Genomic DNA, 23,000 nt, shown 5'->3' on the forward strand with positions numbered 1-23,000 from the left:
CTCTGACTCTTAATGTAATTCTTTTCCAGTATGGTGTATTAGAACATTAAAACATTTAATAAATTGAAGTTTGGCACCTGACTTTATTAGTTTTAGGTGGCCTTCCTTTAAAAATAAAATGATGAAAAAAATTATATGTATCAAGTCTCCCAGAATCTCTTCTCTTATCCTAAGCTATTTGGTAGTTTTAAGTATTAGAGAAGAGGAGCCTGCAACATTTGCCTTTAACTGTTTTCCATTTTCAGATAAGAATACGTGGAGTATATTACATACCCAGGGTGCCCTTGTCCAAGGGGGTTATGGCCATAGCAGTGTCTATGACCACAGGACTAGAGCAGTCTATGTTCATGGAGGCTACAAGGCTTTCAGCGCCAATAAATACCGGCTCGCAGATGATCTCTACAGATACGACGTGGACACCCAGATGTGGTAGGTGCTTTTGCTTGAGCTTTCATTTTAAGATGTGGGAAAATGTACTATATATATATATATATATATTTATATATATATATATATATATATATATTTTAAATATATATTTTTTATTTCAGAGAGGAAGGGAGAAGGAGAGATAGAAATATTAGGGATGAAAGAGAATCATTGATCGGCTGCCTCCTACTCGCCCCCTACTGGGGATCGAGCCCGCAATCCAGGCAAGTGCCCTTGACTGGTATCTAATCTAGGACCCTTCAGTCCACAGGCCTATCCACTGAGCCAAAATGTTTTTTTTCTTTAGGCCTAGCAGGTAATTCTCTTATTTGTTACAAAGAAACTGGAAAATAAGCAGAAGGTACAATAATAAAGTAGCTGGTATTTCTTGCATTATTCTATAATCTTGTAGTAGATTGATCAAGAAAATGCTTGGTATTTTTTTAATGGTTTTCGATTTCAGATACTCAGTACCACTGTAAAATTTTAGCTCTTCAGAATCCTAAAGAATAAATTATTTTGAGTTTATGCACACTGTTATAGTTCAATAGAATATATCCATTTTACCTTCTCTTTTTTTCTTTCTCCTTTTTTTTTTTTCTTCCATTTTACCTTTTCTTGATGACTAAGGGTGTCATCATGGGGGTCAGTTATTGGCATCATTCCATGAAACACCAAACAGAGATTGTCTCAGTATCTGAAAGATTAAAGCTCTGTTCACTCTTAAACTATATGTTGGTCTTTATAAAGTATGCTAATCTTAATAAATGTAAAGCAAATTTGAGATATGAAATAATATAATTAAAAAGCAAGTTTCTCTTCTTTTTGTATTTCCATACATACTTGAGACCATATTGTGGATCAGTTTTATATTCTGTCACTTTCAATGGCTGTGTAATACTCCATTGTGTAAGTACAGTTGAACATTTTGGTTTCTAGCTTTTGTTTTACTGATAAAGCATTGTGCATAAACTTTTTTTTTTTTAATATATTTTATTGATTTTTTTACAGAGAGGAAGAGAGAGGGATAGAGAGTTAGAAACATTGATGAGAGAGAATCATCCATCAGCTGCCTCTTGTACACCGCCTACTGGGGATGCACCCGCAACCAAGGTACATGCCCATGACCGGAATCAAACCTGGGACCTTTCAGTCCGCAGGCCAACACTCTATCCACTGTGCCAAACTGGTTTCGGCTACTGTGCATAAGCTTCTGTCTACTTTCCATACGATTACTATCTAGAAACTACAATGATAAGGTCATCAATTTTTAAGGCTCTTAATATATTTTGTTAAAATTCTCGTAAGTCTTTAAGATTTTACATATTTACTTATTATTAAGAAAGTTATATGTAGGGAAAAATCCAGAAGTATTCGAACATTTGGATATGAACTTAAGAAAATGGTTATGTACCCTAACCAGTTCTGCTCAGTGGATAGAACATCAGTTGAAGGGTCCTGGGTTCGATTCCTGTCAAGCCTGGGTTGCAGGGTCGTTGATCCCCAGTAGGGGGTGTGCAGGAGGCAGCCAATCAATGGTTCTCATCATTGATGTTTCTCTCACTCCCTCTCCCTTCCTCTCTGAAATCAATAAAAAATATATATATAGAAAAAAAGTGATTATGTTGCCCTGGTTAGTTTGGTTCAGTCCCCTAGCATAAACAGTCCATGTGTTTCTCTCTCTCTCTCCCTCTCTCTCTCTCTCTCTCTCCCTCTCTCTCTTATTCTCTCTCGCCGCAACCCCCCCCCCCCCCACTTCCTTTTCACTGTCTCTAAAAATCAATGGCAAAAATATCTGTGGGTGAGGATTAACAAAAAACTAACAAGATTATGTTTGCATTAGTGAATAGGTGATAAGTATTATAAAAAACTAAACTTGTATTTATTATTTTTAAATCTCAAAAGGACCATTCTTAAGGACAGCCAATTTTTCCGTTACTTGCACACAGCTGTGATAGTGAGTGGAACCATGCTGGTGTTTGGAGGAAACACACACAATGACACATCCATGAGCCATGGCGCCAAATGCTTTTCTTCAGATTTCATGGCTTATGACATTGGTAAGTTTCCCCAAAACACTTTATTTTCAAGAGTCTTTTTTGTCTATAAGTAACATTTTAAAGGAAATGGAAAATATTGCTAGTTAAAAATGGTCAGGCCATTTGAAAGAGGCCTAAATAGTATTTTTATGTTAATTTGACTAATGTTACATCTATTAAAAAACATGACTTCTGTATTACATTTTTTTGGAAGTCACTCCTTTAAGTAGTTGAATATACATTGAATGTTAATTTTTTAAAAATATATTTTATTGATTTTTACAGAGAGGAAGGGAGAGAGATAGAGAGTTAGGAACATTGATGAGAGAGAAACATTGACCAGCTGCCTCTTGCACACCCCCTACCAGGATTGTGCCCACAGCCAATGTATATGCCCTTGACCAGAATCGAACCTGAGACCTTTCAATCCGCAGACCAACGCTCTACCACTGAGCCAAACTGGTTTCGGCATTGAATGTTAATTTTTGAGGATGAGTTGGGATAACTGGTCTCTCCTGTGCTACAGACGTAGTGTCATGTAGTTGTTAACCACCTCATTGTGTTAAGTTGCTTCCCTAGATAACAATTTCACCTTTTTAAAAATTCTAGTGTGGTAATACATTTTTCCAGAAGAGGGCAGTATTTGTTCATGCAGAATAAATGCTTGCTATTCTCTTGGATAAATATCATCATTGGATGTTCATTTCTGTGCCAGCCACTGAGCTTCTACATTGCCCTTGGCCTCATAGGGTGGGAGGTAGAGAATCGAGTATACAATATAATTGCAATTCATGGTGTTACTTGCTCTAAGATGAATGTATGAGAGTACCTATGAACATTCCTAATGTATAGGGAAAAGGGTTATAGTTGGGGAAAGCCTTTTTGAGAAGATGTCCTTTAGGCTGGGTCCTGGAACACTGGGAAGTCAGCTAAGTGAAGTTAGGTGGACTTCTCAAGTGGAGACAAAAAAGGACCATTCCATACTTGAGGTCTGTAAATAGTTTTGGCAGTATTATAGCTGCACTTAGGAGAGGAATGGCTTCAACTGAACTAGAGACCCAAGCAGCTATCAGACTGGTTAGATCCTGAGAGACCTGTGATGTCATGATGAGGGGTTTAGGCTTTTTGAAGAATCTTACAGAGGAGGTGACAGAATTGTATTTGGTTTTAGAAAGATCTCTTTGTGGCATGTGTGAGTAGTTGGGAAGGGCAAGATGGAAATTTTAAGGCTGAAGTATTTTTTTTTTAATATATTTTATTGATTTTGTACAGAGAGGAAGGGAGAGAGATAGAAAGCTAGAAACATCGATGAGAGTGAGTCATCGATCAGCTGCCTCTTGCACACCCCCTACTGGGGATATGCCCGCAACCAAGGTACATGCCCTTGACCAGAATCGAACCCGGGTCCCTTCAGACCCCAAGCCGACGCTCTATCCATTGAGCCAAACCGGTGTTGGCAAGGCTGAAGTATTGAGGCAAGGCTGAACTAAGGCGGTGGAAGGGGCCATGGGGATAAATAGATGGTTTTGAGAACTCCTGGAAACTTGAGGATTATCTGGGGTATATTTTGAGAGAGATGAAAGCATCTTGATTCCCAGGTATCTAGTGTGAGCCACCGTAGAGGTGCTTTTTACCAAGGCTGGAAATAGAAGTACCGGATGGGTGAGTAAGATGAATTTGGGAGAATGTTCAGCTGGAGATGACTATGGGATAGAGCAGTACCGAGATTAGTGGGAAGCTCCAGGATAGAATTCTATAGGGGACAAATGTCATCAGGGATGAGCAAAGAGCCAGAGGACAGATATATGGATAAAGAAGTCAGAAACAGCATGCAGACTATGAAAGCATGTAGGAAGAGTAGGAGGAAAGTGAGGCAAAATTGGCATCCTACAAGGGAACTGTTAACAATGACTGCAAAGGGATTAAAATAAATCCTGGAGAGTCTTTCAGATCTAGCAACAGATGTTATTTATTACTAAAGGCCCAGTGCATGGATTTGTGCATCGGTGGGGTCCCTTGGCATAGTCTGCGGGGATTGGGCTGAAACTGGTAGTCCAACGCCACCTCTTGCTCCTGCATGCAGCTCCTGCTCATCCCAACCCGATTGGGCCTGCTGCCATTCCACTGTGGTCTCCGGGCTGCGGCAGCCAGCTGTGAGCCCTGCATCTGGCACCCATGGGTCAGCTGAGTGATGCTCCTGCTGTGGGAGCACACTGACCACCAGGGGGAAGCTCCTGCATTGAGCATCTGCTCCCTGGTGGTCAGTGCACATCATAGTGACCGGATGACTGGTCATTCAGTTGCTTGGTTGCTTAGGCTTTTATATAGATAGATAGATAGATTCTTTAGATATGGATGAGTAATTCAGATTGCAGGAGGCTAAAAAATAACAAGGTGAGATCTACACAGTGAATATTGACTATTTTAATTTTAAAAAATTTATTTGTGAGGGGAAGAAGAGGAGAGTTGTGTATCTTCTTGGGCATCTTTATTTTTAATTTTTAAACTTATCTTTTTATTACTGTTTTTGGTGAGAGAAGAAGGGAAAGGGTGACAGAGAGAAACATTGATGTGAGAGGGCAACATCTACTAGCTGCCTCCCACATGCTCTGACCATAAATTGAACCTGTAGCCCCTCAGAACACGGGACACCAGTCAACCAATTGAGCCATACTGGTCAGGGTTTGGGCATATTTAAATGCTGTGATGAAAGCCAGTGCACTAAGAAGAAAGGGTCTTTGCCACACTGTGGTTTTAGGGAAGGAAACAAGGTGGGTGGCAAGAAGCCTCTGTTCTCCATGTGAGGAAGACCACAGAGTGGGCTGATAGGAGAAAGAAATGAAAGCTGTTGTTGTCAAGGTTGAATAAATGTCTGGATTGAATAGAAGAACCTTTGCTTAGGGAGTGTGAATGTCTTAAGTATTTTGGAAGTAGACAGTGCGTGTGAGTTTGGTGTGGTTTACCAGCAAGAGAAGTTAAGTTGATAGCATGGATCAGAACAAAGGAAAATTAGTAGAAGAGATCTAGGGAAGGACTTTTATTTTATTTCATTTTATTTTTCTCACCTGAGAATATGCTTTTTATTGATTTTAGAGAGAGAAAGGGAGAGAGAGAGAAATATCAATGTGAGAGAGAAACATTGATTGGTTACCTCCTGTAGTTGCCCTAACTAGGGATCATTGAATCCACAACCCAGGTATGTGCCCTGACCAGGAATTGAACCCACCACCTTTCAGTGGACAGGACAATGTGCCATCCTATTGAACCTCACCAGCCAGGGCTCTACAAAAGGACTTTTGAAAATTTAAACAAAGTTTGAATTTTTTTTAAGTTTTAATTTTCCGCCTGTATTTTCCTATTTTAGCTACCATTTGGGCAAGTCAGTATAGAGTGGGAAATAATTATAGAACCCATATGTTTTACTTATATAAGGTCTGAAAATTTTGCTTAAGTTAAAAAACATTCTAGTGAGTGAAATTGATAGCAACAGGGTGAGTGGTGTGGGTGTCAGGGATGTCGGATTTGCTAATAGAATTGCCGCCTGGTCCTGCCTTTCTTCCACACTTTGTTATTCTGCTGCTGCTGCGTTTTACCTCAGAAATGCAGGTGTGACTCAGAAAAAGCAGGAGAAACATTTTATGTGATTGCCTTTGTGTAGTCATCTTACCAAAGAAAACGTTACTTCCTATCGATGATGAATGGCAGTCTCATTTGAAATGTGTTTTTCTTGCTCCCAGCTTGTGACCGCTGGTCAGTGCTTCCCAGACCTGATCTGCATCATGATGTCAACAGATTTGGCCACTCAGCAGTCCTACACAACAGGTAATTGGAAAAGAAGTGCTTTTTCCTTTTCTCTTGGGTTTCAAATGAAAATGAAGTAAAATATGAAGGAATTGAATTGGGTTTGCATATTATTCTCAGCATTTTCCCACCTTGTTCATTTTTCACAGAATTACGTAGGCATGAATTTCCTGATTTATATTTAAAATATTTGATGTACATTTGAATTTCTTTTAATGCCATGCTTTTTTTTTGTTAGCATGCAGGAGTATGCTATGTTGTCTGAATGCATGGGACCACAAAAGTTATGTGCAATTACTGTCTTATGCCCTCTGTCATTTTCTACTGTTCATGGAACTTAGGTCTGAATGGTAAGGAGTTTAAAAAAAAAGAGAGAGAGGGCACATCAAATAGGGGATAATAAGGTAGGGGAACTGAGATGGGGAGATTCTGAAGCTTCATATATTATAGAACAAGTTTATAGTTCCTAATAATGTGAAGTCTGCATTGCATTGGTCAAAATGCCTAGCCCAAACTAACAGTGCTTTTTACCAGCCTGCCCTGGAGAAGGCTCTAAATAAGGCCCATTCAGAGAGGCCTTTTCAAAAGTTCCTTAAACTGTACTTTAAAGATTTTTTATTTGTAATAGCCTAATCATGTTAATTTTTCTCATTTTGTTTCTGCTGTTATTACTGTTGTTTACTTCACCTTTTACAATTTTAGGCCATGCCCTGGCTGGTGTAACTCAGTGGATTCGAATATTGTCCCGTATACCAAAAGATCATGTGTTCCATTCCTGGTCAGGACACATACCTAGGTTGTGGGTTCAATTCCCACGTTCATACAGAAGGCAACCAATTGATGTTTCTCTTTCTTTCTAAAAAAAAAAAGAAAGAAAGAAAGAAAGAAAGGAAGAAAGAAAGAAAGAAAGAAAGAAAGAAAGAAAGAAAGAAAGAAAGAAAGAAAGAAAGAAAGGAAGGAAGGAAGAAAAGAAAAGAAAGAAAGAGAAGGCATCTTGGTTATAATGTGTTTAAATGTGGATCCTTTTTGTGTCAATCTTGGAGTTGGGTGAGCTTTATGGGTGTATATAATAGATTAGTCATTTTATTAAAACTTTGGAAGTTTTCACCCATTTAAAAATATTTTTATTGATTTCAGAGAGGAAGGGAGAGGGAAAGAGATATAGAAACATCAGTGCTGAGAGAGAATCATTGATCAGCTGCCTCCTGCACATCCCCTATTGGGGATTGAGCCTGCAACCCGGGCATGTGCCCTTGGCTGGAATAGAACCCAGAACCCTTCAGCCCACAGGCCTACGCTCTGTTTACTGAGCCAGATCAGCTCGGGTGAAACAGTTTTTATTTATTGTTTTGACTCCTCTGTATGGGTCATATTTTTTTTTCTTGCATAGCTTATAATATTTTGTTGAAAACTAAACATTTTTGGCAATATATTGTAGCAAATATGGTTCTGATTTCCCCACCATCACCACCAACTATTGTTTTTGTTGTTTGTTTAGTGGCTTGCCTAGACTAATTCTATGGAGTCTGTTTGCTGATTTTTATAGTTGTTTTTTTTGTTTTTATTTTTCAATCTGACTTCCTAGGTCATTGTTGTTTAGTTATCAGCCAGTGGTTTTGCTTAAACAATTTAAGCTAGTAAGGATTATACTCTTTGCTGATGGATCTGTTAAAAAATAGATAGCTAGGGCCTTCTCCATTACCTTCTGAGTTGCTTGCAGCTTTGTTCAAACATAGCATTCCAAACCACCAGAGACTTACATCATCATGTTTCCAAAGATGAATTGGGCTTCACTTAAACGGTTGAAAATCTTGACACTGGACCGAAGGAGGACTTAGACTTCTGGCATCAGCCAATGAAGTTTCCCATTAAAAGACAACTAAAAAGTATACAGTAAGGATTTAACAAGATAATGAAGAAATACTGAGCAGAAAATAAGCAATGAGTCATCTGGCCAGTGTGGCTTAGTGGTTGAGCATCAACCTAGGAACCAGGAAGTCGGGGTTCTATTCCCAGTCAGAGCACATGTCTGCATGGTGGGCTCAATCCCCTGTGTGGGGCATGCAGGAGGCAGCCAATCAGTGATTCTCTCTCAGAATTGATATTTCTCTCTCTCCCTCTTCCGTCCTCTCTGAAATAAATAAAAATATTTAAAAATCCTACATAATAAAGAGGTAATATGCAGATTGACCCTCACACCCTTGCACAAGATGGTCATTCCCATGAAGTCAAAGATGACCAGAAGGGGAGGGCAGTTGGGGGTAGTTGAGCCAGCAGGGGAAAGCAGTTGGGGCAATCGGGTCAGAAGGGGAGCAGTTAGGCATTGATTAGGTTGGCAGGGGAGTGGTTAGGGGGTGATCAGGCTTGCAGGCAGGCGAGTGGTTGGGAGCCAGCAGTCCTGGATTGTGAGTGGGATCTTAGATTGGAGAGGGTGCAAGCTGGACTGAGGAAACAACCCCCCCCCCCATGCATGAATTTTGTGCACTGGGCCTCTAGTAAAAAGATAATAAGAGATAAATAGAGTTCAAAGAGATAAATTGAGCTGCTTTAGCCTATGGGAGTTTCCTCATCCAGTTGAAGCAGCTGAGAGGTGTAGCTGAGCTTTCTACTGACTCTTAGAGGCTGAGGAGCAGAAGCCAGAAATTTCTTTATACAGAGTACATGCCAACTAGATATTTCTGAAAAAAATGTCTAAATGAATAGGATGGTTTGGATTTTGTTCTTTTTAGAAACAGAGACTATGAATGATTCTATTAGATTTTTTTTTACCCTTCCTTAGTCTAAGAACAAATTAAAATCATTGTTACATGTTAATATGTAAGAGGTAATAGACCCAATTTTAATATTAATGCTAGCAATTTAATATAGTCTTAAAATATCAAAAGATGTTTTAGGTAAAATGCAGATAAATCATGTGCTTATAGATTGTTTTTTTTAATGTTAAAACTTTTTATTGTGGAAATTTTAAACCCTAACCCATTCCTGATTATTTTGAAGCTCCCTGGCATAAAATGCCATCAGAATATAGTTGGTTATCATTATTGTGGTATAATTATATTCTATAACATCACCACAAACACTGAATTTGAGAATATTGAGTTTTTACACCCAGAGAAATACAGGGTTAGGTTATTGCAAGTCTCTTACATTTTCATCAACTAATCAATTTATAATTTTGTTTTGTGTGTGTTTCTGTTTAATGACACACCTTATTTATATATATATTGTTGATTCATTAACATTGAGCTCATAGTCAACAGCACTATGACTCATGCTTAAATGACTCATCTAATGCATGTACTAGTATTTTCTCTATAAGCCACATCCTGGACAACACTTCAACACTATTGCTTTGGGGCCATTTAAAACAGCAGAGTCACCAACATAAAGCACAAACATGCAAAAAACACATGACAGCTCTAGCTGGTTTGGCTCAGTGAATAGAGTGTCGCCTGCGGACTAAAGGGTCCCAGGTTCAGTTCCGGCCAAGGGCACGTGCCTGGGTTGCAGGCTCGATCCTCCTTCGTAAGGGGTGTGTAGAAGGGAACCAGTCAATGATTCTCATTATTGATGTTTTGGTCTCTCTATCCCTTTCCCTTCCTCTCTGAAATCTATATATATGGCTAATACACAAAGTGTCCCTTTGGGAGTTCGACTGGGAGTTCAATTGCTGGCTATGATATGTGCTGACCACCTGGGGGTGACATGGAACATGGTGGGCAACCAGTGGCAGCAACAGGGCGCTGAGGGAACGAGGGAAAGAGGAGGTGGGGAGGCGGGGAAGCTGATTGGCCCTGATCGCCAGCCAGGCCTAGGGACCCTGCCCAGGGTAGTTGAGTGAGAAAGATGAGGGGGAAAGGTATAAGAAAATCTTTTGAGATCCTGAAAAAATAATTTCTTACACAACTATCAATATATAAGGTTTGTCTGAAGATTAAAATAGTATATCAGGACTTTGTTTACTTAAGGTTTTAGTAAACTACTCTCCCTTTTTTGTTTTTCCTTTTAGCACCATGTATGTGTTTGGCGGCTTCAATAGTCTCCTCCTCAGTGACATCCTGGTATTTACCTCGGAACGGTGTGAAGCACACCAGAGTGAAGCTGCTTGTCTAGCAGCAGGACCTGGCATCCGGTGTGTGTGGGACACAGGGTCATCTCAGTGTATTTCCTGGGAGTTAGCAACAGAAGCAGAAGAAGAAAAGTTAAAATCAGAATGTTTTTCCAAAAGAAGTATGTTTTTTTTTCTTCTTTAAATTAATTTGAGTTCTTATTTTATCTGAATCATGAAGGCATTTAACATATGTACACTTTTTAGATTTCATGTTATTCAAAAATATTCAATAATAACTTGTGCAAAGGCTTTATGAATAATTGGTTTGTAAACATCTTTACAATGGTTAGGAGGATGCCATGTGGCTACTACAACCTATCTGCAAATCATAGAGACAAAAACCTCCTTGGCTTTGCATAGACTCTGTATACCAATTCCAGAACCTGGCTGAAATTAGTTTATGTTGATGGAAATGTTCTATATTTGCACTGTCTCAATATGATGGCTACCAGTGACATGTGCTTATCAAGTACTTCGGAACGAGACTGGTATGACTGAAGAACTGAAATTTTAATTTTAATTAATGTAAATTAAAAATTACATGTGACCGTAGCCATTTTGGCTTAGGGGATAGAGCATCAGCCCATAGAGTGAAGGGAGGTTCAATTCTGGTCAAGGCGGCATGTACTTGCAGGCTCGATCCCCAGCCCTGGTCAGGGTATGTGTGGAAGGCAACCCATCGATGTGTCTCTCTCACATCTATATCTCCCCTTCCCTTCCACTCTTTCTAAAAAATCAATGGAAAAATATCCTCGGGTGAGATTAATAAAAAACGAACTACATGTGGGTAGTGACTACCATATTGTGTTATGCAGTTCTAATGTTAAGGATGAGAAGAAGAAGGCCAACCCAGTAAAAGCTATTACTCTCGTAGTTAGAGATAAAGTTGCTGTCTTTGCAAAGTACTATTGTTTTCTAACTTCTCAAGTTGGGCACAGTAGTGACAGCATGACAGACAGTTGCTGATGATGAGTAGTGATCCCTGCTTCTAGAACAACTTCTTATGCTTTCCAAACTTTTTTCATTTTGCCTGCTTTTTACCCTTGTGCTCTGACACAATCCAAAGTAATATGTGAGAAAGTCTATTAAGAGTAAGGAAAATGTCTCTGCAGAATATTTGTTCACTTCAATTAATTTAAAGTATGTTGACTGAATTTCTTAACCATTAGGGTTGGTATAGAGTTACCATGAGAGTTATGGCAGCTTTCAAAGCTGAACATAAGCCGAAACCAGTTTGGCTCAACGGATAGAGCGTCGGCCTACGTACTGAAAGGTCCCGGGTTCAATTCCAGTCAAGGGCATGTACGTTGGTTGCGGGCACATCCCCAGTAGGGGGTGTGCAAAAGGCAGCTGATCGATGATTCTCTCTCATCGATGTTTCTGACTCTCTAGCCCTCTCTCTTCCTCTTTGTAAAAAATCAATAAAATATATATTTTTTTAAAAAGCTGAACATAAATCTGCAGTAAGAATACCCAGGCCACCTTCCAGGTTCACTGTGGGCTGGTGAGTGCTGGAGAAATGAGATTATCAGAATCTGGTAGGGTTAGTCCCTGTCTCCTAAAAGGGATAAAATCAGTGATATAGTTTTTTTTTTTTTTTTTTTAATATATTTTATTGATTTTTTACAGAGAGGAAGAGAGAGGGATAGAGAGTTAGAAACATCGATGAGAGAGAATCATCGACCAGCTGCCTCTTGCACACCTCCTACTGGGGATGTGCCCGCAACCAAGGTACATGCCCTTGACCGGAATCGAACCCGGGACCCTTCAGTCTGCGGGCCGACGCTCCATCCACTGAGCCAAACCGGTTTCGGCAATATAGTTATTTTTTAACCACATTTTTAAAGTTCAAACTAAAGGTGAAAGCTTATAGGAAATAATATTCACTTACCTTAGGTGGTTCAGTATGACCTCATTTTATGTTAACTCATCTCAAATGTTGCCTTTCTGGTTCACTCTGCTTTCTGTTTGGACTCAGTCTTCGGGGTGATGACCAGGGTAGGAAGAACAACCTAAGGAGCAGGATGCTGGAGTCTTTGTGAGGGTGGGCCCTACCTACTCTTATCCACGGATTCCACCATGTGCTATGTCCATGAGTGATTCAACACATAAGGCAATATGGTTGTGCAGCTTCTTTTTTGTTGCTGAGCTTGATCTATCTAGGGTCAGTAAACCATGCAACAAGTCTTCAGTAGCCTAGAAGTTTTCAAAATTACACTCTTGGACTTACATGTATGTGTAGAAAATGCAGCTCAGCCAAATGCCTCCTTTGGGGTTCTGTCTACTTCCTGTGCCCAGATTAGCCTTGTGTTTATAGCTGGGAGGAATGGTTTGGTCTTCAATTTTACTTTGTTTGGCTCCAGGAAAGCTCTTTCTATTGTGTTCATTCTATTGTTAGTTGATTTTTTTCTTGGGAAGAAAAATATTTAAAGAATCATAGCTACTTCCATTTCATCTCATTGTTAAAGTAAATTAGCCTCTCTTTGTTTTTCATTTTCTGTGTACTTTTGTTGGGGGGAGTGGGTACAAAATAGTGTGTGTGTTTTTTTTTTAGATTATTTATTTATTTCTAAATCTATTTTAACCTGACAGGTAAATTTTCCTACCAGTTGCACTCATCATTTTACTTCCTGACACTTCTTACATTTTTTTGGCCTTAGTCTCAGATTGTGCTCAACAGAAGCTGTAATGGCCTGTGACTTTTCTAAGGAAGAGCTGTCACAGTTGATGATTTTTTCTTCTCTTCATAGCTTTTGCCCATGACAGATGTGACCAACACACGGATTGTTATAGCTGCACAGCCAACACCAATGACTGCCACTGGTGCAACGAATATTGTGTCCCTAAGAACCACAGCTGCGCGGAAGGCCAGGTCAGGGGCTGTCTCTTAAAGATTTCAGAGGATGGAAAAGTCCAGAGTGGGGTTATGTTTAGATTACAGTGTGAATGTTATAAAAACTGACCTGGAGTTATTTTTAAAACCTTCACTGTAGACTTGGATTTTTATTATTGCTCAAGTTTTCTTTTAGGAAGAGATGCCCAGTACATTCTAATTCCAAAGGTCCTTGTCACAGGATTGACCTGTGGTGTTTTCGAAGAAGGAAGACTGGTGTTTTGAGTATGCCCCACTCCCTAGCCATGATTAAGTACTAGAACTGGTGTGAGGCTTGGTGAATTCTGCCTATGCAAGGTTTTGGAAGCAAGTTATATTTGAGACTAAAAGGCATGTAGTAGCCACATTGAATTGTGAAAATAATATCCTACCTAATAAAAGAGTAATATGCAAATTAACCATCACCACACTACACCCACAAGCCATGCCCACCAGCCAATCAGAGTGAGTATGCAGGGCAGGAGAATCCAAGATGGCGGCATAGGTAACACCTAACTGCAGTCTCACACAACAATTTCAATAAAATATAACTAAAATACAAAAGAGTGAGTATGCAAATAAACCCAACCAAGATGGCTACAGCGACAGAGAGCAGGAGGGAAGCTTTGGTTTCCCTGGCAACAGAGGAAGCCAAGCTTTCCTCCTGCCCTTGCGGGGCCTAGGCCTCCACTCAAAGCTACAAAGTTTCAATTGTAGAAGGTAAATAAATTCCAGATACCAGGGCCTCCGCTTGAGTCACCAGGGGATGTGGCTGGCCTGCAAACCACCACAGGTCCCTCACCCAGGCTGCCCAATGCCCCAAGGGAACCCTCACCCTGATCCGGGACACACTTCAGGGCAAACCAGCTGGCCCCCACCCGTGCACTAGGCCTCTAACCTATCTAATAAAAGAGTAATATGCAGATTGATCATCACTCCAATACACAATAGCTGCCCCCATGTGGACACACAGTAGGGGAGGGCAGTTGGGAGGGACCAGGCCTTCAAGGAAGGGCAGTTAGAGGCGATCAACCCTGCAGGGGAGGGCAGTTAGAGGTGACCAGGCCGGCAGAGGAGGGAAGTTGAGGGCAAACAGGCTGGCAGGGGAGCAGTTAGACATCAATCAGGCTGGCATGATAGTAGTTAGGGGTGATCACGCTGGCAGGCAGAAGTAGTTAGGGGCAATCAGGAAGGAAGGCAGGTGAGCAGTTGGGAGCCAGCAGTCCTGGATCGGGCCTAAATGGGCAGTCAGACATCCCTCGAGGGGTCTCAGATTGGAGAGGGTGCAGGCTGGGCTGAGGGACACTGCCACCCCCTCTCCCCCCAGCCCCATGCACGAATTTCATACACCAGGCTTCCCTCACAGCCCTGGCTTTGACCACAAGGTCATCCAGAAGAGTCTAGTCTAAGTAGCATATTATGCTTTTATTATTATAGTTGTTATATTTTGGCTTAGCATAATTAAAGCTTAATATTTGTAATTTTTTATGTAGGTTAGAAGGCAACAAAGATGATGACTCAACTTTTACAGCCTTTGACAATTTATAAGACATTCTTTGATAGTCTGTAAAACAGTAGACTATAAATTTAACCTGTTTGGAAGGTATTTGAAAAGCATTAAATTCAACATTCCAATTTTAAACATGAGCAGGTTGAAGCATGGTGTTTAAGAGTGAATGACTTCCTTGCTGGGTAAAGGCATGACCTTCAGTAGAACCTTTCCCTAAAATGTTTTCACTGTGGTGCAGCTTCCTATGAATCTTATTTATATATCCATTTGCAGTTTGCTTCTTTAATTCGATTTTTAGTATCCTGTTTGTCCTTACCATGAGTTCTTCCTATGGATATAAGAAGAAAGCTTTTGTCCACTGTGTTCTAGATTTCCATTTCCAAGTATGAGAACTGCCCCAAGGATAACCCCATGTACTACTGTAACAAGAAGACCAGCTGTAGGAGCTGTGCCCTGGACCAGAACTGCCAGTGGGAGCCCCGCAATCAGGAGTGCATCGCCCTGCCCGGTAAGCCGTTAGAGGGGCATCTGGATGTATGTGTATTTGCATGGGAGAGTCCAAAGACTTGTCTAAACCCAGCAGGGGCGGGGGATAAGCTCATTTTATCCATTTCTTCCCTCTTACCAATATTGTGGTTATTTTTTAAGACAAAAATACATTTTTTTTTTTCTTAAGTATGCTCCTACTGTCTTTTGAAACAAAGTGAAACATCATCTGCTGCTCTTGAGAATCAAATGACAGGTTGGTTCTGTATCATGGAGCCCACTCCATTGTTTTCACCCTGCCTCTTCTGTGCAAACCCAGGAATATAATGCAGCAGTCTCATCAGCCATTCTGCTGGGCACCTAATGAAGAGTACTTATTTCTTATTGACCACTGGGATTAGATGGCCTGCACCTTCTGACAGGAAGGAGAGGAGAGATGCCTGTGTCCACAGCACCTCCTGGGGTGATCTCCAGCCCTGAATACCTTAATTTATGGCACTTCTGAGTTTTGGGGTAATGATTTAGGGGGTCTGGGGCCAACCAGCCATAACTAAAACTGTATGATATATTTGCTTAACCAAGATATCCAGGAAGGGGGACTTCTGTGGCTCCATGCAACAGCTGAGGCATGTTAAGGGAAATTGGGCTCCACCAGGCTCCTTGTGAATGTCCTTTGGAAGTACTTGATTCAGCTTGTATGAGTGGGCTTCTTCTTTGTCTCATTGCATCTCAAACTTAAATGCATAGCTGAGGACCTGGGGATCTTTCCATAAGTCAGATTCTGACACAGATCTAGGGTGGGGCTCAGAATCTACATTTGAACAAGCTGTGACATTGATGCCTCACTCGAGGAGCAAGTGTTTATCTGCTCTTAAATGATCCCTGCCCCATGGTACTGTACCTTTCATTGATCTGACTGGTAATGAGCATTATTGATGGTGTCTCCAGAGTACTTTGATTCTGGTGAAGTTGCTTTGCTCATTGTCTTCCAAGAAGTATTCTCAACTTCTGTGCAATTCTTTGAGTGGGTTTAGGGTAGTCACAGTAGCAGATTACAGTCTTGCCTTGTTTTCTACAGCTCTGTCACTTTGGGGTTCCCCTCCCAAAAAAAAGATCTTTTCACTTTACTTTTGGGATAATTTTGCACTTGATTTTATACTTGATGTGAAAACAATGCAGCTTTTGAAAAATAGACTTGTCCATTCACCAACTCATTTCTCTTCTTGCAGTTTTTAACGCCAGCCTTCCAATATCCATATTTATTTTTCTGCTCTTAAATTTTAGTTTGATTCTTAATTGTTTTTAAAAAGGCGATCTATAAAATCAACACTGAAATGAAACAAATGTTTTCTTCTAAGACATAGGAGGGTTGGCCTCATTTTTGAGATCTAGGAAATATGACTAATTTTTTAAAGCATTTAAAATTCTCATATTCTGTACTTGGTCCTTAGTAATGTGTCTGATACTCTCACTATATCCTAAGGAAGTACCTAGAATGCAAATCACCAAAACATTTAGTTTTTTGTTAATTCACATGGGTAATATAGTAGTTTTATGTGACTTCTAAATTTTTTTTTCTTTCTCTCTATCCTTTACAAAAGAAAATATCTGTGGCAGTGGCTGGCATTTGGTTGTAAACATGTGTTTGAAAATTACTACGGCCAAGGAGACTTATGACACAGCTAAATTGTCCTGTAGGAACCACAATGCCCTGTTGGCTTCTCTTACAACCCAGAAGAAGATAGACTTTGTCATTAAGCAGCTGCGAATAATGCAATCATCGCAGAGCATGGTGAGTTAAAATCCTCAGAACTACATCTGTTATCTACTGAGGGCATGAACACAGCTCACTTGGAGAAGTGCTGTGTAACACTGGAACTTGCACTGTCAGATTATCTTCTTTTAATACCTTCTTTCTTACCTTAACATTTTAAACACTTTAGTAGTTTGAGGGGTGAGCTGCCGGCTGAGTGGAAGGGAATTGCTATAGTGGTGTCTTATGAGGAATCAAGGCCAAATTCTGAGAGGCCTTGTCTACAATGCTAATTACTTCGAGTTTTATCAGGAAAGCAAAGGGGAGTTATTGAAGAACTTTTAAAAAGCATTAACTTTATTTGTTTTATTTCCTTAAAAAATAATACACATTTCAAAGGAAATTTAAAAAATAGTAACATTAAAAATAGAATAAATATTACTCATTACAACTAAAAATAACTACTTTGGGGTATGTCTATTTCTTGTAGGTCTTTCAATAGGCATGCATATTTTTTCCTCAAAAATGGAAATACATTATACATTTTTTAAATTATTTTTATATTTTATTGATTTTTTTTTACAGAGGAAGAGAAGAGGGATAGAGAGTTAGAAACATCGATGAGAGAGAATCATCCATCAGCTGCCTCTTGCTCACCCCCCACCAGGGATGTGCCCACAACCAAGGTACATGTCCTCGACCGGAATCGAACCTGGGACCTTTCAGACCGCAGGCCAATGCTCTATCCACTGAGCCAAACCGGTTTTGGCTACATTTTATTTATTTATTTATTTATTTATTTATTTATTATTTTTTAATATATTTTATTGATTTTTCACAGAGAGGAAGAGAGAGGGCTAGAGAGTTAGAAACATCAATGAGAGAGAATCATTGATCAGCTGCCTCTTGCACACCCCCTACTGGGGATGCGCCCACAACCAAGGTACATGCCCTTGACCGGGATCGAACCTGGACCTTTCAGTCCCCAGGCCAACGCTCTATCCACTGAGCCAAACCGGTCCCGGCTACATTTTATTTTTTAACCGACAAAATTAGGACTATCTTTCATTTCTGGGCTAAACTTTGTACTTTTATTTTAGAAGAATTTGTTAATGCAACAGGAAGGAAATTTCAGTGGAACACCAGGCAGAGACTCTCCCAGGGGTTTACTATCCCATTATTCCCTATAAAATTCAATGCCGCCGAAACCGGTTTGGCTCAGTGGTAGAGCGTCAGTCTGCGGACAGAAAGGTCCCGGTTTCGATTCCCGTTAAGGGCATGTACATTGGTTGTGGGCACATCCCTGGTGGGGGATGTGCAGGAGGCAGCTGGTCGATGTTTCTCTCTCATTGACGTTTCTAGCTCTCTATCCCTCTCTCCTCCTCTCTGTAAAAAAATCAATAAAATATATTAAAAAGAAAAATTCAATGCCAACCCTCCCCCTCCCCCCCCAGCTGAAGGTGGAAATCTCCAGTCATCTGAGCTTTTTAGTGCCCCAAAACAGGCTTACTTAATGATTCTGAGGATAGACACATCATCAGTATTTCAGGAATATTGGCAAGATTATTTCATGTATGGATAGATATTTAAGCCAAGTTTGGGGGTGGCTATCTCTTCATAGCATGTCATACGATGTAGTAGAAATTTTGGATCTTTATTATTGTTTTGCCACTAATCTCTGTGAAAATTTTTATATATTCTTTGAGCTATATTTTTGTCCTTTGTAAAAATACCATATTGAAGGGCCAAGCATGATATATAACATAAAAATGATGGTCTGATGGCTGAGTCAGTGGATAGGGAAATTTTCCTGTAGCTTTGGGATATTTGTAACTTCATGGTTTTTATTTAGAAGGCTGTTTTGGTAAAAATATTGTTTATATTCATATCTGTGTTTCTTTTGCCTACAGACGAAGCTGACCTTGACCCCATGGGTTGGCCTTCGGAAGATCAATGTGTCCTACTGGTGCTGGGAAGATATGTCCCCATTCACAAATAGTTCGATACAGTGGATGCCATTTGAGCCCAGTGATGCTGGATTCTGTGGAATCTTATCAGAACCCAGTACTCGGGGCTTGAAGGCTGCAACCTGTATCAACCCACTCAATGGTAGTGTCTGTGAAAAGCATGGTAAGTATATGGGAATTATGCATTACTGGAAGTTCATTGAAAGAGAAACCATAGCAGGCATAGTATTGATGTAAAATATTCATGAAAAACAGATTGAGTATTGATTTTTAACAATATGAAGCAGAGTATAACCCAGAATTTTATTTTTTTTTCTTGTCCTTGTGTGTTTTTTGTTGTTGTTGTTGTTGTTGTTTTTTACATTATTTTTATTAAATTATTATTTTTGTACATATACCAATGACCCCCCTTTCCATACATACCCTCCCTCCCCAGAGTTTTGTGTCCATTGGTTGTACTTATATGCATGTATACAAGTCCTTCGGTTGATCTCTTATCTCCCCCAGATCTCCCCAACCTCCCCGCTGTAATTTGACAGTCTGCTTGTTGCTTTACTGTCTCTTATCTATCTCTTGGTTCTTCAGTTTATAATGTTCTTTATCATCCATAAATAAGTGAGGTCATATGGTGTCTCTCTTTTATTGACTGGCTTGTTTCACTCAGCATGATGTTCTCCAATTCCGTCCAGGTTGCTGCAAACGATGAGAATTTTTTCTTTTTTATGGCTGCATAATATTCCATTGTGTAAATGTACCATAGTTTTTGGATCCAATCATCTGCTGATGGGCACCTAGGCTGTTTCCAAATCCTAGCTATTGTAAATTGTGCTGCTATGAACATAGGGGTGCATATATTCTTTCTGATTGATGTTTCTAGCTTCTTGATAACCCAGAATTTTAAAAGCGGAAGGAAATTGTCTCTGGTTCAGAATAGTATGACCCATAAACTTAAAAAAAATAACTAATACTACTCAGAGAACCTAATGTTCTAATTAACAATGAGATTAATTGGTTTGTTGAACTCAAAAATTTTGAGACTTGCTCTAAAAGATTAATTTCTTGTGTTGGCAGAGAAATACTGTGGAAGAAAGAACTAAAAATACAAATAAAAGCAAAGGCAAGATCAGAACTGGCATAGGGGACAAAAGGGACAGTGGACAGAAAGATGTGTCAGAAGGGAGAAAAAAGATGAACTCACTTCTGTGACAGAAAACAGAAGCAAACCTGATGTGCTAAAGCTGTACTTGAGAAGTGAAGGAACAAACACTTTGATAGCTTCATGGGTTGAACCTCTCTTCTGGGCTACATTAAGGCTTAAAGGCAGGCATAGGAGCAGTACCTACAGCACACAGATAAGCCCAAGACAAGTGTCCTCCTCCTGCAGAGAGTTCACAAATAATAGGTGGAATTTTCTGGGCACTTTTGGGAGGCTGGACTCCATGGACATCACGTCTCATTTTAGGAAGGGACCATAATATGAGGAACAAGAAGTATAGAAGAGAATTTATAGCACTGTAGGAGTCACCTTAAAATATTACTTCTAAACTTCCTGTAGGAGAGCTTTGTAGCCATTTTGGATCCTGAGTGCTTTGTAGGTGAGCTTTGTAGCCGCTATTTTGGATCTTGAGTGCTTTGTATTTAATGAATGCTGTGGTCCTTCCTCCCTAAAATATACAAAGATGTGATTTTGCATATTCAGATGGGTTGTAAAAGCCCTGAAGTTTATCCTAGGTCCCATATATTTTGAGGAGCTTTAGAACCCCTACTTGAATGGAAAGATTAGCTTGTTCACAACCCATACCGAAAAGACTTTGACCTTAGCCAACATGGTGGGAGCTCTAAGTGTCTCTCTTGTGTTTACTTCCCAGCGAACCATAGCACCAAGCAGTGCCGGGCGCCGTGTGCTTTGAGGACGGCGTGTGGAGAGTGCACCAGTGGCAGCTCTGAGTGCATGTGGTGCAGCAACATGAAGCAGTGTGTGGACTCCAATGCCTATGTGGCCTCCTTCCCTTATGGCCAGTGTATGGAGTGGTATACCATGAGCAGCTGTCCCCGTAAGTGAAAAGTGAGCTCTAGGCACTAATGAGTGCCATGTGTACGGGTGACAACTCTTGCAATAAGGCGGTGCTGTCAGCCTCTGGACATTTGAGGGACAAAACTGGACCTGACCTTCAGCTAAGATCTGTTGATAGACTGTTTGATGATAATCTTCATATAGAATGAAGCACAATGATACAACTAAATAAATGTAGGATAGGTCACAGAGTATAGAAATAATTGCTCAACTTCAGTATCATATTTCTCCATCCTGTATGACCTCCACATCATTTTTAAAATACTATATTTTTATTGATTTCAGAGAGGATGGGAGAGAGAGGTAGAAACATCACTGATGAGAGAGAATCATTGATTGGCTGCCTCCTGCACACCTCACACTGGGGGTCAAGCCCGTAACCTGGGCATGTGCACCGACTGGGAACCAAGCCATGACCTCCTGGTTCAAAGGTCAATTCTCAACCACTGAGCCATGCTGGCCACGATGATCTCCACATCTTAGTCTTCTAACTCATAAAGTAAGTGCTTTTCAGTAGGTGACCTCTCAGGTCTCTTTTGGCTCCATAGTTTTGAGATTGAGAGAGGGGAGGAGTCCCTAATACATGTAGAACAAGATATTGGGCTCTTCAAATTTATTATGCCATTTGAACAGTCACAATAGAATAGGAATTTTGACTCAACAGAAATGAGTAATATGTTAAAGAAAAAGGTGATTTAAATACAATGAATTCAGATATGTAGAAGATAGTGAATTGCAACTTGTGTTTCCTTAACAGCTGAAAATTGTTCAGGCTACTGTACCTGTAGTCATTGCTTGGAGCAACCAGGCTGCGGCTGGTGTACTGATCCCAGCAATACTGGCAAAGGGAAATGCATAGAGGGTTCCTATAAAGGACCAATGAAGATGGCTTCTCAGGCCCCTACAGGAAATTTCTATCCACAGCCCCTTCTCAATTCCAGCATGTGTCTGGAGGACAGCAGATACAACTGGTCTTTTATTCATTGTCCAGGTAAGATGTCTTATGTATTCAAAATCAAGTGTTTCACTACCTATATGCAAAGAATAAAAACTTGAAAGCTACATTTCTTATATAGATTTCCTTTAAGAAAAAAAAATAACATCATTTTTGGAAAAGTAATTTTACATGACAGATATTTTTATTTTCAGTTAATGAAAATAATAAAATTTCAAGTGAGTTGTTTTGCTAACATTCATTACAAAAGTAAGGAAATAAATTCATTATAAAAAACTAAATATTATAGATGTAGATAAAATAAAAACAAATTCCTCTTCTCATCTACAGTTTATCAGAGAAGTAAAAACTTTTAACAGTTTGATACAGATATCTCTAGATATACCAGTGTATATTTTTTAAACTAAAAAAATACTGCCTGGCCAGTGTTTCTAAGTGGTTAGCACACTGGCCTTCACACCCAATGGTCACAGGTTCGATTTCAGGTCAAGGGTGTGTGCCTGGGTTACAGGCTCGGTCCCTGGCCCTGATTGGGGTATGTGTAGGATACAACCAATCCATGTGTCTCTCACATTTATATTTCTCTCTCTCCCGCTTTTTCCCCTTCCCCTTTTCTTTCTCTCTTCCCCTCCCTCCTTTCCTTCCCCTCTCTGAAAATCAATGAAAGAAATGTTCTAGGATAAGGTTTAAAAACTAAAAAATGCTATGTATATGATGTAGTTCTACAGTTTGCTTTTTACTTAAAAATACATCTTGGCAGTTGTTAGGAGAAAAATAAAAAATAAGTCTTCTGCCAACCCAGAGAAAACCATTTTATTATTGAATATAAGCTTTAAGCAGACTGTGATACACATATGCTTTTACAGTGAATAGCTACAAAAATTATTTTTACTGTCTTTGGACTTTCTTCTTACTGTGATATATTTGTGAATCTCACACACTAGCTCTTTTTTTATCTTATTTTTCAAACTAGTTTTTAGTGAGCCAGTTTCATTGATTTTGT

At 39.8% G+C, this 23,000-nt stretch overlaps 1 protein-coding gene across 3 annotated transcripts in view; it reads left to right on the top strand.

The window, feature by feature from the left end:
- Window positions 1-23,000, top strand: part of ATRN (attractin) — a 113,482-nt gene that overhangs the window by 46,092 nt on the left and 44,390 nt on the right. For all 3 annotated transcript variants that reach the window (XM_036419804.2, XM_036419807.2, XM_036419806.2), the window contains 10 exons: window positions 246-429; window positions 2,335-2,489; window positions 6,206-6,290; window positions 10,279-10,499; window positions 13,131-13,252; window positions 15,132-15,270; window positions 16,850-17,040; window positions 18,912-19,131; window positions 20,837-21,022; window positions 21,800-22,033. In XM_036419804.2, the coding sequence (XP_036275697.1) occupies window positions 246-429; window positions 2,335-2,489; window positions 6,206-6,290; window positions 10,279-10,499; window positions 13,131-13,252; window positions 15,132-15,270; window positions 16,850-17,040; window positions 18,912-19,131; window positions 20,837-21,022; window positions 21,800-22,033 (1,737 nt within the window). The remainder of the gene's footprint in view (window positions 1-245; window positions 430-2,334; window positions 2,490-6,205; window positions 6,291-10,278; window positions 10,500-13,130; window positions 13,253-15,131; window positions 15,271-16,849; window positions 17,041-18,911; window positions 19,132-20,836; window positions 21,023-21,799; window positions 22,034-23,000) is intronic.

The sequence above is a fragment of the Pipistrellus kuhlii genome, unplaced genomic scaffold (genome assembly GCF_014108245.1).
Source record: "Pipistrellus kuhlii isolate mPipKuh1 unplaced genomic scaffold, mPipKuh1.p scaffold_m20_p_6, whole genome shotgun sequence".
Classification (NCBI taxonomy): domain Eukaryota; kingdom Metazoa; phylum Chordata; class Mammalia; order Chiroptera; family Vespertilionidae; genus Pipistrellus; species Pipistrellus kuhlii.